The sequence below is a fragment of the Phoenix dactylifera genome, chromosome 1 (genome assembly GCF_051530095.1).
Source record: "Phoenix dactylifera cultivar Ajwa chromosome 1, Ajwa_hap1_PhDact_Kaust_v1.1, whole genome shotgun sequence".
Classification (NCBI taxonomy): domain Eukaryota; kingdom Viridiplantae; phylum Streptophyta; class Magnoliopsida; order Arecales; family Arecaceae; genus Phoenix; species Phoenix dactylifera.
The window spans coordinates 41,760,001-41,783,906 of NC_143190.1; the positions used below are offsets into that span (position 1 = coordinate 41,760,001).

General features: G+C 44.2%; 1 protein-coding gene across 5 annotated transcripts in view; it reads left to right on the forward strand.

Moving 5' to 3' along the window:
• Window positions 1-12,619, forward strand: part of LOC103724011 (lysine-specific demethylase JMJ28-like) — a 14,274-nt gene extending 1,655 nt beyond the window's left edge. The window contains exons 2-7 of one of the 5 annotated variants that reach the window (XM_008815127.6): window positions 1-26; window positions 7,302-7,401; window positions 7,518-7,650; window positions 7,722-7,785; window positions 8,167-8,853; window positions 12,422-12,619. The exon at window positions 1-26 is cut by the window's left edge and continues 111 nt beyond it. In XM_008815127.6, coding sequence (XP_008813349.4) covers window positions 1-26; window positions 7,302-7,401; window positions 7,518-7,650; window positions 7,722-7,785; window positions 8,167-8,617 — 774 coding nt within the window. In that variant the 3' untranslated portion in view covers window positions 8,618-8,853; window positions 12,422-12,619. Of the gene's footprint in view, window positions 27-7,301; window positions 7,402-7,517; window positions 7,651-7,721; window positions 7,807-8,166; window positions 8,854-12,421 lie in introns of those variants that run through there. The other 4 variants (XM_008815128.6, XM_008815129.6, XM_088701507.2 and 1 more) reach the window with 4 other exon arrangements.
• Window positions 12,620-23,906: the final 11,287 nt, after the last annotated feature.

A 23,906-nucleotide genomic window follows, 5' to 3' on the forward strand; every position in this document is an offset into this window, starting at 1 on the left:
TTCTGCTCGAGCTGCATCAAGAAATGGTTTGACTCTAACTCACCCTCTGTCGCAGATTCTTGAACTTCCTTTATCTTGGTCTTTGGTTTATAGTATATCTTACTCAAATAATTGTTGCTAATATCATGCGCCAAACTGCTGTTGCTATTATATTTTTGACATTTATCTGAGTTATCCCATCACTAATGCTAGTGACGATTAAAGTAAAGTCTTTGCTGAGGTATGGCTACAATATAATGCACAGAAAAACCCTGTACCTAATATAGCATGCATTGGTCATTGGAATTCAAATGCCATTCATCTAATTCACCAAATGTGTTAGAGATGCTTAACCCAGGAACCCTTCAAACAAAAGATCATCTCTCAATTTCTGCTAAATGAATGTATATGAGGAAAGAACACATTTAAAATGATTCCCAGGTGATCATCAGATGATCATTTAATTAGTGGGCTATCAATGATAGCCTATGGCCTCACCAAACCTATGCAATGGGATTTTCTAAATTAACGTTTGTTCGATTTATGTAGGCCCACAGAAACTTCCATGCCACTATTGATGGTTAAAAATAAATATTCACAGTGTAAAAAGCTGCATCACCCTGCAGCTGCAGCTGATAAATTCCTTTCTGTATCTTAATGGTTTTTGCAATTACAATGCATGTTTTTCTAAAATATCTTTCATGGGTTGCAAAATTTAAATATTCACCCATCTTTTTGTAGTCTTCTCACTGAGGCCTGGCCTAATGTTTTTTCTAACAATTGATCATCCATTATCCAAAAGACTCAGCAATTAAGGTGTAAGGTTTTCGTTTCTTGTGAATGAGTCTCCTCTATAGGGTTTTGCATAATGTAGCCTTCTGCTTTTTAGATGGACTAGCTCAACAAACACTTTGGTACAACCCCTCTGCAGCATTAGATGGAGTTTATGGATTCATACATTTGAGAGTCATTCTTTATCTAACCAAATTGTTTTGCTGCAAACTGGAACACATCAGCTACCTTACCTTAAACTAGGCCAAAAATTGACTTGATGATAATTTATCTCTACCCAACCTTTCTATGCTCCTTGTGCCTTCCATACTAAACTTGGTTTGCATAAGGTCTCAAGATTTGTATTGATATAAATTTTGGAACCCATATATTTTAAAATTTGGGCTGCTCATGGTGTTAAAACATATGTCCATATAAATTGGATTATGAACTCTTCATTAGAATATCTCCCTTCTCAAACAGCCCATACAAAATTTGGATCTTTAAGGTTTCTGGAACCTGCTTATGTGTGTATATTGGACTCAAGGGTCTCTTGTTTTTGACTCTACCTTAACATATCTTACTAGGAAAATTCAGTATCTTAAATATTTGGAACCTATAAAAAATGAATGTTCTAGTGTTGTGTGCTTCTATCTCCACCACTTATGGCCCATAAAAAGATTGGGTTACTGATGATTTTGCTAGTCTATTTTAGTCACTAATCATTTTTTCTACTATCCACTATTGCTTGGATCTGATTGGGGAAAAGAATTTTCTTCAACCCGCTCAACTTGGATCTCTTAAATAAAATAATAAATAATAGGAATTTTAGGAAGTGGGGCTTTAAGATCTTTACTTTCATAAATTTTTTATGATCCATAGATTGTGGTACATAGCGCGGATCAAAAGTAGAGTCTATGCTCTTTGTTTTCACACCCTCTATTGGGTTCCAAGCGGAAAGTAGAGCCGATGCTTTTTGGTTTCGCTTTCTCTATTCATGCTCTCTAAATTGAGGGCATGCGCCCTCTCTTTATACTAGTGAGGTCCTCCTTATTTGAGTTAGATTCTTCTTGTAGTTAAAAGAGGAGAGTTTGCAAGTTCTCTACTGTTTTATAGAAGTACACTCTTTTTAATTGAGTCTGATTCCTCTTACGATGAAAACTTTCCCTTTTTATGCTAGTGAAGTCCATGCGAATTCAAGTTGGATTTCTTTCCTAATTAAAAGAGGATACACATTACAAAAATAATAAAAATATTTTACAAATTTTTAGATTTGGGCAGAAGCTAAATCTTTGCTTCTACATCAATTTTGTCTTTAGTCAGATCATTAAATTCTTCCAGATTAGAAGTTATCACTTTTTTGAAGTTTCAGTATTTGATCGAGTCCTAAATGTGGTGAATTTTGTTCTTGAAACATGTCCAAGCCTACCTAAAGTGGTAAGATTGGTCCATGACAGGTCATATGATCCTTCTGGAGCAAAGCTTTTTCTATTTGGTGAATTTAGCAGATGCCAAATTAAAAATGGAGTGGGGAACACCACTTTTCCTTCTTGCTGCTGAACATCTTATCTTTTTTATTTGAATTCATCTTCTATTATGAAATAGCTATCTTTTTTCAGCAACAGTAGAATAAACCCCTCGTTATCAGTAGAGGTTGGAGATAGTGGCAGGAGTGAAAGGTGTTGAAGTTGAAAGCATCTATAGAGTCAAAAGCTTTGTGAGTGAAGTTTCGGTACTTGATTGAGTCTTGAATGTGGTTGATTTTGCTCACGAAGCTTGTCCAAAACCTACCTAAAATGACAAGATTGCTCCTACTCTTTTTCCCCCACTTGCACTTTTCTGTTTTTTAAGCATGTCATGAAATTTCTGTTGTTCCTTTTCTTCTCTAGTTTTAGTGCTTAATTAAACTATTCCAATTAAAGGTTCACTAATCTCATAGGGTAATTAGCTACATACTTTTGGATTGTTAAGAGTGAAGTAGTCAAACAAAAAATCCCTCTTCCATAGGATGAATCTGATAATTTTAACTCTTCTAACCGAATCATCTATTTTGAATCCCATATCTTCGTTTGAGATGTTTTAATTCATATAGATTGTAGAGGGTAGAGAATATGATCCCACATTGTTGTGTCTTAACATTAGACTAACTTGGTATCTTTCAACCCAACTCCTGATGAATTCCTTAATAGACTAAATGCACGATGCTTACATTGCCAGCTACCAAGTTGTGGTGATGCCTTTAAAAGAAGAAACCAACAATGGGAAAAATTGCACCATCAGTAGCACCTAAAGCTTTTATCTCTCCAATATACTACTACAAATGATAAAGTGTTGCCCTTCTAAGAGTCAGCAACAAATGTATATTCTGCTATAATTCGTGCTCCCTTTTTGTCCTGCATGGTAGCAGTCACATGACAGGTAGGACAGTTGTGGGCCATTATCCTACCATACAAAATCCAGTTGTTGTATGGTAGTAGTCAATATTTCTTTTTGAGTCTCTAGATGACTGCCCCAATGGTCTAATCTTTATGAGGCCATGTTGGTAAAAGGAAAGTATCAGGTTTCAATTAAGTTTCCATCTTTCTTTATGTTATGTGAACTTGTGGTCAACTTTAATTTTGTTACACTATCAAACCTTTTACCCTTACCAGATCAGGCACTACTTTTCTGGTTTCAAATGATGATAATGCTGATGGAAATTTGGGCAGGTGGTGTGAAACTTAACAATTAGGTAGAATACATTGCTTTATGCAGAGTTGGTAGCTTTGCTCAAACATGTATGTAATTAGATCCTTCATCAAGAAAGTTACTTAGAAAATCCAAAACTTACTTTGAGAAAAACTTCAAAACTCCATGTTTCAATTATGATTGAAGTCAGTCCAAAATCATGGGTAGTTTCGGAATTTCCACTGTTTCCACTTGAACTGATTCATGGAACCAAATGTGTTATATACATGGGTAACTTATGCTTAGTCTTCCAATAATTTTCAAAATTTTCAAATTTTTAAAAGCATTTTTGTCAATGTTAAACTAAAATTTTACCTTTCTTGGGAAGACTTGGAAGCATCATGATGCCAAGTTATAGAGAAATAGAGTTCTTGTGTTTAAAGGAAACATAGGTTTGGCTATTCTATAATCTGATTCTTGTCAACATGTAGATTCCATTATGGAAGTTTAATAGAGTTCTTGTGTTTAAAGGAAACAATATTATATTAAAATGATGTGAAAATATATATCTTTTCTATGTGAATTAAATTAATGCACCCAATGATCCTAAACAACATAACATGCTGGGGGGGGGGGATGGTGGAATTCAAAACTTCTGTTTCTAGGCAAGAACCAAACTTGATTTTTGATCTTAGTTCATGGATGAAAGATCAGACTATGACAATGTGAACTGCTGCTTGATTATGACTACAGAGCCTTGATGGAGTTATACCACATCGGAAATTTCACCTATAAGAATTATAACTTCAGACCAATGTCACTAGGAAACATGACATGGGTTTCAAGAGTCCACATGTTCTGAAGAATCCAACACAGGGAACTTCTATAAGTTGGACATGACAATATGTTCATTTCCTATATATGTATTTGTAGATATCTATTGATGCATGAATATAAGAAACTTTCATATAGAAGTGCCAAAAGTAGACATATAAGGATCATGGCAGCATAGTTTGATGTTATGAGTGTCAGGGAGTGTCGTGAAGTGTCCTAAGTCTCCAACATGCCCAAAAACACAAAATTTGGACTGTTCAGGTAATGCTGCTTCAGCCACAATTGCTCATGCCTTGTATGTGCAATAGCTCAATATTTTGCTCTTGCACTGGACTTGTGTTGCCACATTCTGCTTCTCAGTTTTCTATGCTAACAAGATTATGGCCAACATGGACTGTTTTATGGGAAACCTTTGTTCTATACAAAATCCAGCCCAGTTTGCTTAGACAACTCTTAAATACTGTATGTGATGACACTCTTTATAAATTATTGCTTCACCTGGATTTTCATTAGAGTAATGAAGAATATTGATTACTGCATTAAGTTGTGATTTTCTAGGAGCTTGTGTAAACTGGCTATTCAACATTCATGGCAAATGAAATATGAGGTCATGTAACAGTATAATAGGTTACTCTTTCACCACTTCCTGATGCATCTCAATGTCCTTTGGAGGTTCCTTTTGGTTATTTATTAACTTTGTATTATGGGAGTGTCAATTGGTTTGAATCTTTTTCCTTCATCGCAATTTTCGTTCGACATAATTACTTTCTTTCTGTTGAATCTTGCCTATGCCACTATAACTATTAGGAAAATATCATCCAAGTTTGTCATAAAATTACAACCTTTTTATTCCTTTAGGATCACTCTCAGTTAGCACTATATCATCAACCTCTAGTCTAAGCATGTCATGACCAAGAAAACTATGTTTATAAACATTGTGTGTTTCAGATGAAATCTTCTGAATCCGTATAATAAAATCACCTCATAAAACTTCTCAGATCAAGCTTTTGCTGACTGCCTCAAACAATAGAGTAAATTTTTAATATTTATATTCTTGATAAAATACTTGACCAAAGTCAACACATTACCACCCTTATTTTGAGACTTGCTCCTAGAACATTTTGAATTAAAGAACCTCTTTTGCCACATTCCTCTGCAAATTTCAATTGGTTGGATCGCTATAGATGTGTTATTTTGGGTTTATGGAGCAACAGTAAGAGTTGTTTTATGGTTCCAATTCCATCATCTTGGTGTGATGTCTTGTAAGGTTACGGTTTCTGCAGCATGAAAAAAATTTCTTTGCATCCTGGACAATGGAATCTTGGGTGGGTACTCATCAATGACCACAATAGAACTCATTGGTTTTGCTGAATTGATGGGGTGAGCATATATGACATCTAAGGCACTTGATTTTCATCAGGTCCTTGTGTTCAAACTCATGTTCATAGAAGGAAGCTGCGAGTGCAACTAATGTGGATGCTCTCGACTTTTAGCTTCACAGTATGACCATTTGTGATTATTTTACAATACACATGTTCATGGCTTTTATAGTTTATACCAAATGTAGCAGGAAAATCTGTCTGCAGGGAGGAGATCGAACCACCATTTTTGGCAACCAGGGGAGCTTGTCATATCTCCATTTTTGGCTTAGGACTATTGGTTCCACAAATACATTTTTTCTCGCAGATTTCTTGTTTCTTTGGACTGTAGTGGCAGGAACCTTCTTTCCTATCCATCTTACCTGCTGTAGAGACTTACTTTAATTCTGGCTCAACCTATTAGACACTTTTGAGCTTTCTATTATATCAGTAGCCATTCATGTCTGCCCCATGTTGTTCTACCATAGCAAATTTTATGTTTCTTCCTGTAACTATTACTCATCATGTAGCTTTTTAACATAACTTAAAAAGTATGTTAGCATTCATTCCTCTCCCCTTCCTCCAACCTCCCTTTACCTGCATCTGAATGTGGTCCAAGCTGATAGAGGCTACTCCTATGATGGTTTAGGTTTGTTACTTTTCTATAACTAGACAGATCTGGTTGAAGGATTAAATGACTGAAGTGAACATCGACTAAAAGCATAATAAAAAAGACTGGAGGAGAAATGTGCAGAAGGACAAGAAGACTCTTGAAAGAAAGAGGGTCCATTTTAATCAAGGTTTGAAGTCTCTTCTATATGCCATACCATCTTGACCCTGTACCTTGCACTGTATTGACCATACCTAAATATGCACACTGTCCTGTTTGGTGAACCATGAGTAGATAGGGGGCCATACAATCCCCTGTACTGCACCAATACATGAATGGTTGGGGGCCATGTCACAATTTTTCAGACCATGATTTTATTGAAACAAATCCCAATACCCAATTCCTTTTCCACATTCATGGCTCTTTCCTAAGAGACTATTGCCTGCCACATTTCTTCCTAGTTTCAGTTATATTAGGACTATTGCAGTATTAAATAATTAAACCAACACAAAATGAAGTCTTTAGAAAGGGAAGAAGAAAAGAAGGAAAAACCATTGATAGCTGGCCAGACATGAATGCTCTCCTTGTCTAAACTAAATTTGAGACTTAACTGAAACAACTAGATAACCTGCAATTATCTGATGATATTGCCCAGAATATCCTGGGTTCAGGGCTTCTTTTAAGCCCAAAGAAATGCTGGCTCCACATCCTCTCTTTTCTGACAGTAGGCTGCACCAGAAAATGGTCTCCTTTTGTTTCGCTCTTTGTCCTCCTGATTTAAAGGCTTAGTTTGATGTTAATTTTGTTTGACCTGAAGAGAAATGGTGCACGTAAGTGATATCAGAATGTAGAGCAGGCACACTTGAAGCGCATAGATGACATAGGTTATATATCCATTTTGGTTGTTCTGATACATGCATCTTAACAGAGGTATACGATACGGCTGTACTTAAAACTGATCTATTGTTGCATCTGTAATTTTGAGTATGGAACAGGAATTTACTCCTGGTTGTTGTTTCATATTTACTGATTTTTTCAGAGAGTATTTTTTGTTAGTTCATTAGGATATTTAACATGATCAGGTACTCTGAGATGTCTGAGGTGGAAGTAAAGGTATCTTGTCCTATTTGTCGTGGCTATTGTGATTGCGAAACATGTGGAGCTAAAGCTGGTGGGTGTAAGGTCAGCTTCCTTGCTATTTTATTTAATCACAAAATGTTCTCTTTGCTCCATTGAAGCGTTTCTTTGCTCTATCAACACTGGGTAATTTATGTGAATCTCCATTTTTTTATCTTCAGAAATTTTCAACTGGTCAAACTAACTTCATCCAACTTAAATATGCCTACTACTTAATTGATCAGCTGCTCCCCGTACCGAAGCAGATCAACCAAGAACAGATAACTGAACTGGAAATAGAGGCAAACAACCAAGGTCTGTGTGGAGTTAGTAGCTTGTTGTTTTTGTTGCTTAATTTGATTTTTGATGTCATTCATTCAAACTAGGAAGAAGATTATCAGGTGTTCAGATTCAGTTGGCAGAACGTGGCCCTGATGAGCTACTTAAATGGTAAATTGAACAACTTGAGAGGCATGTGCTTATTAAGATCTTGCTAAAACGTCTACATGCTAATGTTTATTTCTGGGAACAGAATTCTCTGAACTTTTCCTAAATTTTCAACATCAGGTCTTCTCCCTTGAAAGTTCTGAGATATCTGCTGTGTAGTTTTTTGTGAATTCTTTGAATTCTTTTTTTCCAAAATCAAGAATAAATTCGAACGTTATCTTGACTTATGTTAATATTCTTTTTGCTCATTTGTCTTAAACTTCATCAGTCGCTTATCACCTAATTCCCCTAATTGTTTTCTAGATCATGGATTATGTTTTTGCTAAATCAGTTCTTAATGCTGATTTGTGATTATGATCTAATGGATATTGATTTTTGGTACAGCAATATCTGCAAGAACTCAATCGTTGACTTTCTTAGAAGCTGCTCCCAGTGTCCTTATAAACTTTGCTTAAGTTGTTGTCAAGAGATACGTGGGGCAAGCCTACCTAAAAAAGTTGCAGTCAACACCTTTAAATATCGCAATAAGAGGAAAGCCTACAAGCATGCTGGCAAGGCACTTAATGGATTGAAGCGAAAACTCTCCATTAGAATGCCTCCTGATATCTCATCTTTGTCAACTAAATTATTATTACCCGAATGGAAATCTGAAAATAATGAGGGCAATATTTCTTGTCCATCCAAGGAACTTGGTGGCTGCGGTGATGGTCTTATGAATTTGGTCTTCATGTTGCCATTCAATTGGTCTGAGGAACTGGATATAAGTGCAGAACAAATTGCCCCTGGTTATAAGTATCCTGAGAGGTTTCCTCTCACTGTTCTCGCATTAAAATGAATGACAAACTTCGGCAATTTAATATAAGTCTGCAAGAAGCCTTGGCCACATAGGTTTCAGTGATGATTATGTCACACAAATTGCATGAAGATCTCAAAAACCCTAGCACTGGAATAAAGGATGTTCCTGGTGTTCTTCCAAGTACAGCTAACATGAACTGCCCAAGTTCCATAGTTTTCTTGAAAATCAGTTCCAACAATTCTAGCAAAAGCTGCTGATTGCTAAGATTGGTTGAGGTAATTGGTCATTGGACATTATATGCCTATTATTTTCTTATATATACTTTAGCTTATCTAATTTGGATTACACAAGCTAATGGTAGATGTTGTGCTAGCCTTGGACTTGGTCTTTAATAGCTATTTGTATGTTTGACCTAAACATTGATGGTTTCTTTAAGCTTGATTCAGTTTACAATATCAGAATTTTCTACTTGAAATTTCAAGTGTTAACAAAGATGGTGTAATTCTTATTTTATGAGATGAATATGCTTTATGTAATGGTTGTACCTTTAAGGACCATTTACATAAACTTTGCTATGTATGCATGATTGTTGATTGCACGGCCTTGTTGGTCTCATAATCTATTCGACCATGTATATCATCTAGTGCTGCATAAAGTCTGTTACTTGTTCTGTTTATAACTTTATATTGCTTATACTGGGATTTTAAGAACTTTTAATATAACTAAATTTTCTTGCATGCTACATGTACAATTGGCACCTACTTCAAATCTTCCATGCTACAAGTAGAATTACTTAGTAATTATAAGGAAAGCTTATATACTTACCTTGAATGCTTGGAATATAGTGTTTGGATATATAATCAGGAAAATAAGAAAAAATTAGCCTATATTTGATCAAGTCAAAGTGTCAGTAAAAGCACGAAAGATATTGCAAATACAATGGATATGTTTGGAAAAATCAACTAAGTAGATAAAATTAAGGTATGAAGATGACAATAACAAGATTTTGTAACAAATTCATAGATAAGGTGAAGTTATAAGTAATAAATTACCTTGTAAATCTATCTCAAATAGATATTTTGATGTAAGGGGATGGCTCTCAATGCAAGCAACTAGCAAATTACAAGGTTTATAATAGAAATCATTGCAAAAGGAAAAAAGAAGAGCGATAAAATTAAGTTCTGAAGAAGATAAAGGATCACAAATTAAGTGACTAGAAAATTTCTGCAACAAAATGTATAGATATACATAACTCATAGGTTACACACTACCTTGTAAATCTATCTTGAGATAGGTTTGATGCATTTTTTTGAGATGCTTTCTCTGCTAAGATGCCTTTAAAATTGATTACAAAAGCAAATAAGAAGTTTTTAAAAAAATAGTAAGAAAAAAGATAGGATCAATAGAATTAGATTGGAAGAAGATAAAGACTCATGTAGTAAATGAGTATAAAATTATAATAAAATGCATAGATACAACATGGACGAAGTAAGCAAAAAAAACTTTTTAGCATGGTCGGCGAAATCGTTCCGAACCGCCCGATTTGAAGCGTCCTGAGCCGTACCGGTCGCAGACCGGAAGGGTTCCGGCAACGAAAACGAGACCGACGACAAAGGAGAAGGAAAAAGAGAATAAGAGAGAGAGCGGGAGAGGGAGAGGAAGGAAGAAAGAGGAAGGTCGAGGCTGGCCGGTGGAGGCCAGGAAGCCACTGCGCGGAGGAGGAAGCCATGGAAGAGGGGCACTGCTCTGGTCCCCTGTTTCGTTTGAGCAGGGCTCTTCTTCCGCGACTCTCCAGCAGCTCCCCGGCCTCCATCTCCGCGCGGTGGCTCTCCAGCCTCCGCCTTATTTGCGCGGCGGCCCTCCGGCCCTCCGCTGGCTCTCCGCCAGCCTTTCTCGGCCTTCCCCCTCTCTCTTTTCCTCTCTCTCGTTCTCTCTCTCTCCCGCCTCTTCTACTATGTCGATACAGGCCTGGCACGGTACGACGCTGGCTTGTATCAGTCCGTGGCGTCGGGCAATCGGTCTGGGGCTCGATACCGATACAGCAGACCATGCTTTTTAGTATAAGTAATTTTTTTTTAAAACCTTGAAAATCTGTCTCAAGAGTGATATTGTGAGTGGATGGTTTTTTGCTCTAGATGCTTAAAAGTAGTATGCCTGCCAAGATACCTTCAATATTTATGAACAAAAACAAGTCAAAAGTAAGAAAATACTATATAACAAAAGTCCCATGGTGGAAGCAATAAAATACTTTCATGTTAGAACAAAATGAAGGGATGTATTAGGAGGTGTGATTGTTTTTCCTTTTTCATAATTTTTAGAAATTTTAAAATTTCGGTTGGGAGAGGAGATAGATTTCCAATCTTTTCAGTCTTAGAAGTTTTAAGATCTTTATGAGTTGTCTTCTGTGAGGTATTTTAAACAGGCTTAAGTGTTCTTTTATTTTTGGACATTTTATTTGTTGTTTATCGTAAACATGGAGGTTAAATCTTTATTTTTTATGAGTTGACTATGGTAATTTTGGCGGGCTTCTAACCTTTTTAGAGGTGTTAATTTTTATAAATTTAATGAGCTATCTACTCTCAACTTGGAGAGAGAGAGAAAATTCGGTAAGGGTAATTTTAGTTTTTCTTATTTAGCAGCCAATGTGGGTGGTGAGGGAGATGCGGGGAGAGAGAGAGAGAGAGATTGGTGGGGCTATTCAAGCATATTTCTGTTTCTTTTTTTATTAAAAATTTAAAATTAGTGGTGGATTTATTTTTCTTTTTTAGTTTGAGTTGGAGAAAGGGGGGTTGTATGGAGAGAGAGATAGAGGGGAGCCTTTTTTTAATCTGAGTTATGGAGAAGGGGGGGCTATCTCATTTTTCAGTATGGAGAGAGACGTGGACAGTGATTGTGGGTGGTTAGCATATTTTTGTTTCCATTTGTACTAAAAATTTAAAATTTAAAAAGTTGTTCATGCCATGAGATGTGGAGAGGGATAGAAAACAGATTTGGAAAACATATGAGGTTGAATTTTCTCTTTTGTCCCTTTTTTCCTGATTCGAAAAAGAATAGAATTTCTTGAGTCCCCCTCCGAATTTCTCTCTCCTTCTTGCTTAGTATAATAGCATGGATCCCAAACATTGACTATAAACCATCTTGCAAGTTGCTCCTAGGTTCATATAGTATTCATTTTTATCAAGCAAAGTCTTGGTGAAAGCATAGCTCAAAAAGTCCTTACTTTTTAGATGTTACTTAGGTCTTTTACCATATTTGCATTATTATATGGGAAAGCTCTTGGCTCTCTTACGGGACAGTCTTGTAAGCATTATTCATTCTTATCAAGCATCATCTTAGCGAAGGCGTACTTTCATAGGATCTTAATATCTAGATGCACAAGTAATCATTCTTTTGTGCTTTTTACATTATTATATGGAAAAGCTCTTAATTCTCATTCATGAGTGTCTTGTATGTGTCTTGTGGCTGATATATATGCCAATTTTGTCAGTCAACTAAATATCCGGGCTGCCTTCTAGTTGAGTATCACATTGATGATTTAGGAATGCTGATAAAATAGGATAATTTTGAATGCTCTTGGTGTTGGAAGCCAAAAACTTCTTATGCTAAATAAAATAGGATAATTGAACATTGTCATCGATGATCGGTTCCTCACTGGTGACACAGTTACAGATAATGAATATGATAAAATAGCTCCACTCTTTTTATGTCTTTAGGTTGCTTGGCTTGACGTTGCTGAGTTTGTCAAGTAATTATTTTCCTGCAAAACTTAATATTTCTAATATATTTCAAGTTGAATGTTGAGTGATTCCTTTCTCTCGCATCCTGAAATTTATGTTGCTTCAGGATTGGAGGTAAATCTGGGGGAAATAGCTGTGACAAGAGAAGTTTTTCATCCGTGCCCCATGCTTCACGGATATTTTATTCCCTTTGTTGCTTACAGGCGATTTTAATTTATCACTTCACATGTACTCTTTCATCTGCGCCCCTATGGGCAGAATATTTATGGGTGGAATATAATCTTGGCGACTAAGAATTTTCAAAGCTGCAAGTGGTTGTATCATTAGTAGCATAGTTATTTTTATAGTTGTGATGCAACTTACTGTAGTGGACAAGTGACAAGACACCGTCGCGCCCTCTTGGGAGATGCAGAAATTTATGCCGGGCATCGCTTTTTTTTTTTGTGGTTGACATGAACCGCAAAGCTTGCAGGGTATGTTCTGGGAATGAGATTTCCCTTATATTGTTCGAAAACATTATAATTTAACTTGAATGAACACTGACTAGCAGAGCCGGCCCGGGCCCTAGGCGACTGAGGCGGTCACCTAAGGCTCCGGGCTAATGCAAGGCCCCCGGGAGGCTGACCAAAAGGAAGCAAAGGCCCCAATCTGGGGCTGGCTACGAGGCTGACTACGAGTCTTCTCCCTTGATGGAAAGGAGGTGGAGAGTTTCCTGGCCTGCAGAGGGGCAATTTGGGATGTTGGGGACAGTAGTTTTGTTTTGGGTGGGGAGGGGAGCGCGAGAGAGAGAGAGAGAGAGAGGAGGGATTTGGTTGGCTTGATAGACGCCTGAAGCCACTCTTATCTTTCATCCCTTCTCCTTTTTGGTTTTGGTCTTGGTTTTCCTTCCCTCACATTACTCCTGATCCAGCTGGGCCATCCGGAAGAAAGATAGGGGGATTGGAGATGGACTTCTTCGCGGGTGGAGATTCTTTTAGTTTTCTTCTCTCGGTTTCTTCTCCCCTCTTGGGTGGTAGAGAGAAAAAAGGAGGGAGGGGGTTTAATGGCTGCTGTGCTGTGATGTTGCAGTTGCCGCTTGGGTACTTACTTGAAGGGGAGATGGTGGGATGGGGTGAATTTCCCATAATGACCCTACTTTCTCTTATAGAGAGGCTCCTTTATGGAAAAATTCTTTCCTTTACCTTGACTATGAAGTGCCATGGGATGACCTTTTCCTATTTGGCTCTTGCTTGACATGGTAAACAGTATTGCCAAGCATTATCTCAGTTATTTAATCAGTTTCATGGCCCTTCATTTAGTATAATTATTTTTATGTGCTTCCATTCAAGAATTATATTAAATAAAAAAGGCTTTTTGTCTATCTTTGTTAGATTCATGTATCTTTGTTAAAATAGTGTACTTGATAGCTATCAATTTATATATATTTTTTTAAGTATTTTATATTTATTAAAAAAAATTATTAAAAAAAAAAGGTCTCCTTCATTGGATTCGCCTTAGACCCCAGAATGTATTGAGCCGCCCCAGCTGACTAGCTGTGTGCCTCATTCGAAAATAAGGACCATGAGGCTGATATTATATCATTTTGGCAGGTAAGCTTTTGCAGTTGGAAAGAATAAAATATAAGTCGGACTACCGAGGCTAGCGTTTCTTGATATGTCCAAATATTTACAAACATCACGAATGGTTTCAGAACTACAGTTAGTGACCCCTATGTACTTTAAAAGTAGTGTTGTTTGTGAACACACCTGGTGCACCTTCATTGGAAGTAGTATGGTAGGGATGGAAAGGAGGAATGGAAGTTATATAGTATTTTCTGATTTTGTTGAATATATTTATATTAAAATGGTACGAAGATATCTCTATTATCTATAAAAAAAGGGGTACGCAGCGCCTTGCTTGAAAAAAGGCGCGATGTAATGCAGTCCTTTTTTTGTGTTGGTATACCATAATTTAGTCCTTTAAAGCAAGCACAGGAATATTATAATGCAGTCCTTCAAAGTAAGCACAGTGAACGTTCGATTAAAAGGTGAGCTCCAAATACATTTATATAACACAACACCAAAATGTGCGTCACCTCACTCTCTGTTTCCTTAACTGAGAGAATTAGTTATTGTTTCTTAAGACATCTCAAATAATATTAAAATATATCAATTCCAAAAAAGAGCCGGGAGCTCTAGTGGAGAAGGTGAGTGGAACCGGGAGTTGGTACTCGCCCGTGATGAGGTGGGCCGGTTGAACGCGGGCCAGAAGGTGGGCCTGGCTGGGGTCGGTGGGCCGGTCATCAACTGGGCCAGCAGCCTGCCTAATGCAAGGGGGAGCAGGCCAAGGAGAGCTGAAAGCTTGGACGGGTGTTGGGCCCGGCCCAGCCCGACTCCTGCGGGCTTTGGTCTGCGCAGGCTAGGCCAACGCGGTAAGGAGCCAATGGTGGACGTCGGGCCAACATTCGCTGTGGGCAGGGCGGGTATGGCGCTCGGAAAGATTGCTGTGGCGTCATCCGACCTTGGTGCCGGCCCGAGTCGGCCAAGGCGGGTGGCCTCACTCGATGGTGCCGGACTCAAGAGGTTGGGGGTGGCTGCCCCTGTCCAACATGGTCACTTCGCGAGGGTCCGAGCTACTAGAGGAGCCCTGAGCGGCAGGCGACCTCTACTGTGGACGACGAGAAGGGGGGGTCAGCCGGATCCACCTACGGGAGGAGCGACGGGCGAGGGCTGACCGGCGTTCCTAGGGGGCGTTGGTGGGCACAGTTGGCATGCCCCTGTCCTCCCCTCCGGCTTCGCCACCTGGCTGGCTTCCTCCCTCCCCCACGCACCATCCGGCAGCTACGGTCGTTGCAGGGGCTTCCGTGGCAGAGGGGGTGATTTCGGATGATGGGTCCTCCCAGGTGACCTAGGAGCCGTCTCAAGTGCCGAGTCCATTCTTTGCGGACCAGGATCTCTCCCTCCCCTCTGAGGCCCACCAAGTGGGAGAGCTTCGTCCCCTCATGTGAGGTTATTCGACCTCCTGAAGCGGGCTCTATAGGGGGTGCAAGGAGAAAAGCAGTCAAATGAGGAGGGAGGGAAGAGTTTGTATGACAAAGTGATGGTAGGGTCTGGGGAGGGGACCCTAGCAAACACTCTGGTTATCCAATGAAGGTCCTATTGTGGAACTGTTGGGGGGTGAGGAAGCCCGCCTTCCATAGGTTGGTGCAGGTCCATAATGCTGATGTTTGTGTTTTATATGAGACACGGCTTTTTGGTAGGAGTTTGCAATGTGTGAGGAGGTGCCTCCCCAGATCATGGGGTTTCTATGCTGTGGAGTCTCAAGGTTTATTCGAGGGGATTATCGCTGCGTGGAGATTGGGGATTGGCGATATGGACATTTTTCATGTGTGTGACCAGGAGGTTGTGATGGCGATCTTGGATGGCACGACTAGGCCGTGGGTACTTGCGACTGTTTATGCTAGCACATATTTTAGGAAGAAGAGGATTCTGTGGAAGGAGGTAGCCAAAATCACTTAGCTGGGTCACCCTCCTGGTGGCAGGGGACTTCAACTGCATAGAGGGTCCACAAGAGAAAATAGGGGGAAAGGCTTTCACTTATAAGCGGGAGGTCAGAGAGTTTCAGAATTTCATTACATGCAATGGCTTGGTGGACCTTGGCTTCGATGGCCCTAGGTTCACCTAGTGCAACAATCGGCAGGGGCCGGCCAGGATTTGGGAGCGGATCGATAGAGGCTTCGCTACAGATGGCTGGGTGCAGAGCTTTCCAGACTACCGGATGAGCCATCTTCCGCAGATCACCTCGGATCATTGTCCTATCTTGGTTAGTACCTCTTCCTCTACCCCTATTCATTGTCCATTTAGATTCGAAAAGATATGTTTGTCATATCCCAGGTCTTGGGAGGTGGTGCATGAGGCTTGGCGGGTACTAGTCAGGAGGAATGCCATGTACAGAGTCTCTCGTAAATTGAAGATAACCAGGCGACGACTGCGGCGGTGGAACAGGGAGGAGGTGGGCAACATTTTTAGGAGGGTGGAGGCGATCGAGGAGGCTATCTCTAGGTTGCAGACCTCGGAGGTGCAGGCTGAAGGGTTGACTACAGGAGAGTTGGAGGAGCTTAGATCACATCTGTTTACCCATGATTCTCTTCTCCGCCAGCAAGAGATGTTCTAAAGATAGAAGTCACAGGTCCAGTGGATTAGGGAGGAAGATCGAAATACCAAGTTCTTTTATCAGTCAACTATTATCAGAAGGTAGAGAAACGGGATCAGGGATATCAGAGATTCAGATGGCCAGATGATAGAGGACCTGACAGCCATTAGGAGGGTGCTAGAGTTGTTGTTCAGGTCTAGGTGGACGGACCAGTTAGACCGGATGGGTTCTTCTACGTCACTACCACCATCAGCCAGAGTCACAAAGGAGGAGAATGCTGCTTTGATTAGGACCGTGTCAGTGGAGGAGATTAGGGAGACTTTGTGGTCATTGGGGGAGGATAGAGCGCCGGGTCCGGATGGTTTTCCTCCGATTTTCTTTAGGAGGTACCGGTCGATCATTGGTCATGGTGTAGTAGAGGTGATACATCAGTTATTCGGCTCGGCAGTCCTACAGGCAAATTGAAAGAGGACATTTGTTATACTGGTTCTGAAGAGGTTAAATGCTTCGGAGCCGGCCCACTACCGGCCTATCAGTTTGTGCACTACCCAGTACAAAGCCGAGGCGAAGGTTTTGGTCGCCAGGTTGCGTGTTGTTTTACCTAGACTTATCAGTCCGAAGCAGAGTGCTTTTGTGGGGGGGTGTAGTGTAACGGATAACATTTTCATTGCCCTGAAGTTTATGTTCGATCTTCAGCGAGCCCCGTGCTGGAGGAGCTTGATGGGTATCAAGCTAGACATGGAGAGGGCCTATGATAGGATTGGATGGGACTTTCTACGCAGCTCAGTGGTCAGGGTTGGGTTCCATGGGCAGTGGATTGATTGGGTTATGGGGTGTGTCTGCTCTCCCTCCCTTGTCATTTTGGTGAATGGTTTACCCTCGCAGTTCTTTGAGTTGACGATGGGTCTCCGACAGTGATGCCCATTGTGCCCATTACTTTTTATTTTGTGTGCTGATGCTCTATCTAGGGCTCTTAGACAGGTAGCAGAGTAGCAGGTCTTGGAGGTGTACTGACCGGCGGCTGGGTCATGCCAGATCTTGCATCTATTATTCGCCAATGACTGTCTACTTTTGGCTCGGGCCACACGGCGAGCGATGAGGGTGATTCGGGACATAATGGATGATTACTGTTCTGCTTCTGGTTAGGTGGTGAATAGAGCCAAGTCTGCTATCTGTTTCAGTCCCAGGATCTAGCTATGGACCAAGGCTTCCATTAGAGACATCCTGGGTGTGGGTGAGCAGGAGGGCACGATAAGGTACCTTGGGGTTCCCATCACTAGCCGGCATCTTCGGCATAGTGACTGCTTCGAGGTTGAGCTGAGCATCAGACGTAGGTTAGTGGGATGGCAGATGGATGCTCTCTCTATGATGGGTCGTATCATCCTAATGCGGTCGATTCTGAGTTCGATTCCGGTGTACTTGTTGGCGAATACTCAGGTGCCGATCTCTCTACTGAGAGCTCTGGAGCAGCTGTTCAGGAACTTCATGTGGGACAGGCAAGTGGGTAGGAGAGGCATTCATCTGGTGGCATGGGAGGTGGTTTGTCAGCCTCTCAAACATAGAGGCTTGGGGGTTCCGTCTCTGTTGGTGCGGCGGGAGATTCTAGCAGCACGGCGCGCTGCTAGGTTTTTTTTAGAGCCAGACAATCTGTGGTGCGCCTTGTTGAGGGCAAAGTATGGTGGCCAATCGATGCGGGAGGAGCTCCGGAGCGGGCGCCACTGTTCCTTCATTTGGCGGGAGATTTGCTCCTCCATGCCCTCAGTGCTTCCACCAATCAGGTGGATGGTTGGGGATGGGCAATCCATTGACATTTTGGAGGATCGGAGGCTGGCAGAGCTTCCGCTCTATAGGAAGCCGACGATGGTTGACTCTGCGAGACTGGCTGGTGGTAGAGGCATGGATCTGATGATCCCTGGAGAGGGCCGGTGGGATGAGGCCGTGATCAGGGAGGTTTTCAGGACACAGCTATCGGAGCGAGTGCCACTCCAATTCCTCAGGATGGGATGGATAGGCAGGTGTGGGCGGCGACTGGGTCAGCTAGGGTGAGGGCAGCTGATATATAGGCATTGCTGGGGGGTGAACCGGCCAGGCGTTGTGAGGGAAGGTGGATTTGGAGGATGCAAGGTCACCCGTGGATGGCACTATTTATTTGGAACGTGGTTTGGAACTGCCTGCCGACTAGGAGGATGCTGGCCAGGAGTGGGATGGAGGTTTCTCCAATGTGTGTGGACTGCCTGGAGTCGGTGGAGACTGTTAGCCATATGCTATTTGAGTGCCCGTGGGCAGCTCAGGTTTGGAGGATGGCATCTTTTCCCTTATTGGGGCTTACTTTTGGTAGGGGAGACTTTCTATGGCAAGTGAGGATTGCCCTACGATCGTCGAACACTGTCGGGTGGGGTACGACGGTTGTCTACCTGGCGTATTATATTTGGATGGACAGAAATTTCAGAGTCTTTGAGGGGAGGAGGGCTCCCCTGAGGTCTGTTGTAAAACGGGTTCTCTGTCAGGAAGTGAAGATCATAGAGGCTGCTGAGTTGGATTCATCTATGATGGCTAGAGACATCTAGGACCCCCTCTTCGCTACCACAACGTCCGAATTTGTTTTTGTCTCTCGGGAGCCCTCACCTTCTGGCTATTTATAGGTGAACTTCGATGGGAGTCTGTCTGACGGCGCCGATCAGGCGGGAGTGGCTTTTGTCATCAGAGATCATAGCGCCAGGCTGATTGCAGTAGGGGGTTGCTGCTCCTTCGAGGCCTCGGCTTTTGGGGGCGGAGGTTAGGGCAGCCTGGGAGGGGCTTTCTTAAGCGAGATATGTTCTGCAAGCAGGTTGTATCATCCTGGAGGGAGACTTAGCTTCCCTGATGGCGTGCCTTAGGGAGGAGGGGTGGGAGGAGGTGGAGCACCCGCTTCTGGGTGACATTCGTCGGATGCTACGAGAGTGCCAGCTTCTCTAGGTCAGACATGTCTTTCGGAAGGCGAATCAGGTTGCTGACTGGGTCATCTCCTTCGCTGTGCACCACTCCGGAGAGTTTCTTTGGACTCGGCAGTCTTCCATTTCTTTTGCTTTGTATTGTTTGCTTGATGCTGATGCAGCTAGGTGTGCTCATGCTAGGGTAGTGTGAGTAGCCGATTCACAAAAGAAAAAAACAAAATTATCATTACAGAATTTTAACAAAAAAATCAACTATTCAAACAAAACATCTGCAAGAAACCTGATTTAAATTAGAAAATATCAAATGACATATGATACCATTCACCTTAACCTTTTTTTTTTTTTTTGGGGGGGGGGGGGGGGGGGGCAGAAGTCGAGATGAGCGCTTGAAGATTAAATACATTTTTATGACTGTTATCTTTTATGGACTACTCAGATAGATAATATGATAATAGCATTTTTGGCAAATCTCCTTAGCACTGAAATTTGCCAAAATTAGGTAGCTAGGATCACAAAAAAAAGGAGTTTTTTTGCATGTATACCTTCCAAAATATATAAAATTATATGAATATCCTCATAAAATTACTATTTGTATGTATACCCTTATAAAATACTTGTTTGGCATATATACCCTTCTTTTTTATATATATATATATACACCCATACCATCTAATGCCGTTAAAAACTAAATAATTTAAAATTGAAATGATTGAAATATCCTTATGGGTAGTGTTGCTGGTGGTCCAAACCGAGAACGATTGGCACAGCGGTGTGAACGGGGTCCCGTTTGAGTTGCCTTGGTTGGTGTTGATTGCGCTCCACCTTCCACCGGAAAACCTGCAAGCAAGCCTCGCACCACCACTGGGGTAGTGGGGGCCCTCCGACGATCAAGTCAGAGGAGATTGGAGGAGAAGGAGAGATAATAGTAGCAAGCAAGAGAATGCACTGGAAGTTCTTGCTTCCCCCCCTTCTCCCCCCAGCCGCATATATACCAGGCTTGGGGGTCTTTCAGGGGGGTTCGTCATCGTGGGGCACGATGGAGCTGCCACTGACACGGCCGTTACAGGGCGTCGTGGGGCAGCGCTGGGTACGGCCATGACAGGGCGTAGTGGAGCTCCGCCTTGTACGGCCGTTACAGGGGATCGTGGAGCAGCGCCAGATACAACCGTTGCAGGGAGTAGTGGAGCAGGAGGCTGCGGCGTGCCTCTGGGGAATAGCCTGTCGTTGTCGAGAGATGTCCGACTCGGGGTCGGGCTGCGGAGACGAAGATGTCCGACTCGGGGTCGGATTGCTGGATCAAGGGGCTGCCGACTCGGGGTCGGGCTGCGGAGCCGAAGATATCCGACTCGGGGTCGGATTGCTGGATCAAGGGGCTGCCGACTCGGGGTCGGGCTGCGGAGCCGAAGATGTCCGACTCGGGGTCGGATTGCTGGATCAAGGGGCAGCCGACTCGGGGTCGGGCTGCGGAGCCGAAGATGTCCGACTCGGGGTCGGATTGCTGGATCAAGGGGCAGCCGACTCGGGGTCGGGCTGCGGAGCCGAAGATGTCCGACTCGGGGTCGAATTGCTGGATCAAGGGGCTGCCGTAGTCTTCCTGGGCGCGCGTGCCGGTCACGTGGGGCATGGTGGCTAAGTTCCCCCGTAACAGTAGCCCCCCACTTCCGAGCCTGGAACCAGAAGGGGAACGGGTGAAGGGAGTGATGCTTCGAGATTGCCGCCATCCCTCGGAGAGGCGCGCGCGCTTCGAGCTCCCCGCCTTCTTTATGGCGTATGGCGGTTGTTGCTGACCTGGCAGTCTGAGGATTTCGGCGGACATCCTTCCTTAATGGCGTCGATTCGCCTTTGGGGCGCGAGCGACCCTTCGGCAGCCAGGCGTCCTCTGGCGTCACCGAGGCGTCACCCACCTTTCCGCCTATTTAACCGGGGGCCCTCCTCCGTCCGCCTTTCTCTTTACAGACATCTTCGAGTTTCTCCTTTGCGCTGCCGTCATTGCCGTCGGACTGTTCGCTTGCTCCTCCTTTGACGCTCTCGGAGCCGTTCTTCCTTCTCTTCCGGTGAGTTGCCCCATTCTTCAATTTAAGGCTCTCCATACTTTCTCCTTTTGTATTAGTGTACTCCAGTCGTTCCGGTCCTTTCCCCCTTCTTGACCCCGTTCTGACCGTAGATTCACTGGCCATTAGGGATGGGCGAAGTGAGAGCAGACCGCATTAAGTCGGAGCTGGTCGCCGAAGACCTAGATAGGTTCGTGGCTCGATACCACCTTCCCGAGGCCTGCAATGTTACGCTCCCGGGGCCTGAGGAGAGGATGTCCCATCCTCCTCCAGGGAAGGTTGCCATCAATGAGGGCATTCTTCAGGCCGGGTTCCGCTTTCCCCCCTCGGACTTAGTCGTTCAGGTGCTTCGGGGTTTAAGAGTGGCGCCGACGCAACTGGTGCCGAACTCATGGCGCGCCCTGACGGCCTTTCAGGTTCTCTGCCGCATGCACGAGGTTTCCGCCACCCTGAATGTCTTTTGGAAATGCTACGGCCTGAGCGGCCACCCCCAGGACAAAGGGTGGTGGTGCTTTGCGGCGCGGCGAGGGTGCGGCCTCGTCAAGGAGGCTCCTACCTCCATTCACGGCTGGAAGGGGCGCTTCTTTTTCGTTGACGCAGATCCCTCTTGGGGAATCAGGGCAACCTGGGAGACGCCGATGAAGTCCCCGATTGGCCTATCGAGGTTGTCGAGGGAGGAATCCGATGGCGTCGCCGTCTTGAAGGGGTTGGTTGCCGAGGGCCGGCTCCCCCCGGTGGCTCGCCTTATTTCCGAGGATACCGTGGTGAACGTCGGTCTGAGCTCGGTCCCCGCTGACCGTGAGCCCGCCACCATTTCTTTTTTAGCTCTTTTCTCCTCTTTCGTCTCGTTCTTTCCTTCAGTTTCTCAACCTCCGACCACCTCGTCCTTTTTGCAGAGATCGACGACGTCATGCGGTCGGACAAGGCAACGGCTGTTGGTAGGACGTCCCTACTGGAAGCAGTCCGGAGGAAGAAACGAGCTCCTCCGAGCGGGGCCCCACCGGCGAAGAAGTCCCGCCGGCAGGTGACTCCGACGCCGACAGACGGGTCCGGACCCACCGATCAGGGGGACGCCGCGGGCGCGGACCGGCAGTTGACGCTGTATCAGCCCTCCGATGCCGAGACTACCGTTTCTCTGGAGGCATCACCCGGGCGCGCCCGAGATGGACGGGTCGGACGTGATCGGTCACCAGCCCAGCCTTCGACTCGGTCGGCTCCGGATGACACGAGGAGGGACGCGCCGAGGCCCCGGCCGAGCGGGACCCTGTCAATTCCAGGGGCGGTCCCCGCCCCGAGCATGGTCAGCATGACTCTTCCCCAAGCGATGGGTAAGGGTAAGGCTGCAGAACCACCGTCCGACTCCGGAGAGAAGTCGGGGTCGGCCTTCACTTTCGCCGGCGCCCGAAACCTCATCGAGACGGTGCTGCTGGAGAAGGACCGCAGGCAGGTCCGGGAGATGAGGGTCCCTGACGTTGGGGCTGCCAGCTGCGTCTGTCTCATGTCGGTGAGTGTTCTTTTGGTCGTTTTCATCATTTATAGGCTCTGTTGATCCCCGCCTGACGCCCTCGTTTTTCCTATCTCTTAGCTCGCCCAGTACATGATCTGCCTGGAGGAGTGCTACGAGGAACAGGCGAGGCTTCTGGCGAGGGCCGAGAGCCAACTGAAGGCAGTAGAGGAGGGAGGTCAGGCTGCGGCGGGGAGGACGACCAGAGACCTCGAGATGAGGCTCCAGGTGGCCGAAGAGCGGGCACTCGGCTTCGTCACCCTCGAGAAGCAACTGTTGGAGGCTCAGGAGCAACTCAAGGTTGCCTCGGGTCTCGAGGGCGAGATCAAGAAGGCAGAGGAGCGGGCCGAGAAGCAGTCCCGGAAGGCTGCCGACTACCGGGAGAGGTGGGAGAAGGCCCAGCGGTCAGCCGACAACGCCCGCAACCGAACCCGGTCTCTTGAAGCCAAGCTGGGCGAATTGGAGTCGGCCTTGGAGAAGTTCCGTGCGAGCGACCAGGAGCTTCATTCGCGCCTGGAGGAGGCTGAGGCTGCTCGCATTGCTGCCGAGGCGAAGCACAAGGAGGCTCAGGCTGATCTGCTGAGGGTCTCCTCCGAGGCGGACGACCGGATTGTGGCGAAGGTCTTGGAGGCGAAAGCTCAGATTATGGAGCGGGCAGAGGCGGCGCTGGCCGAGAAGAGTGCGGAAATCGGGCGTCAGGCGGTACAGGCTTATCGTCAGTCCGCCGAGTTCACCCGTGATATGTCGGAGGCGGTACAGGCCTATCGTCAGTCTGACGAGTTCGTCCGTGACATGTCGGACACGGGGTCCGACTCCTTTATCTTAGGCTTCGAGGAAGGCCTGACAAGGGTGTCGGCTAAGTACCCCGAAATTGACCTGAGTGGGATCTCTCTTCTAGACTCCTCTCCGGCGCCATTGCCCGCTGATTCTCCAACCGCCTCCCTACCCCCTGCGGACGTGCCCGGCGTTTCC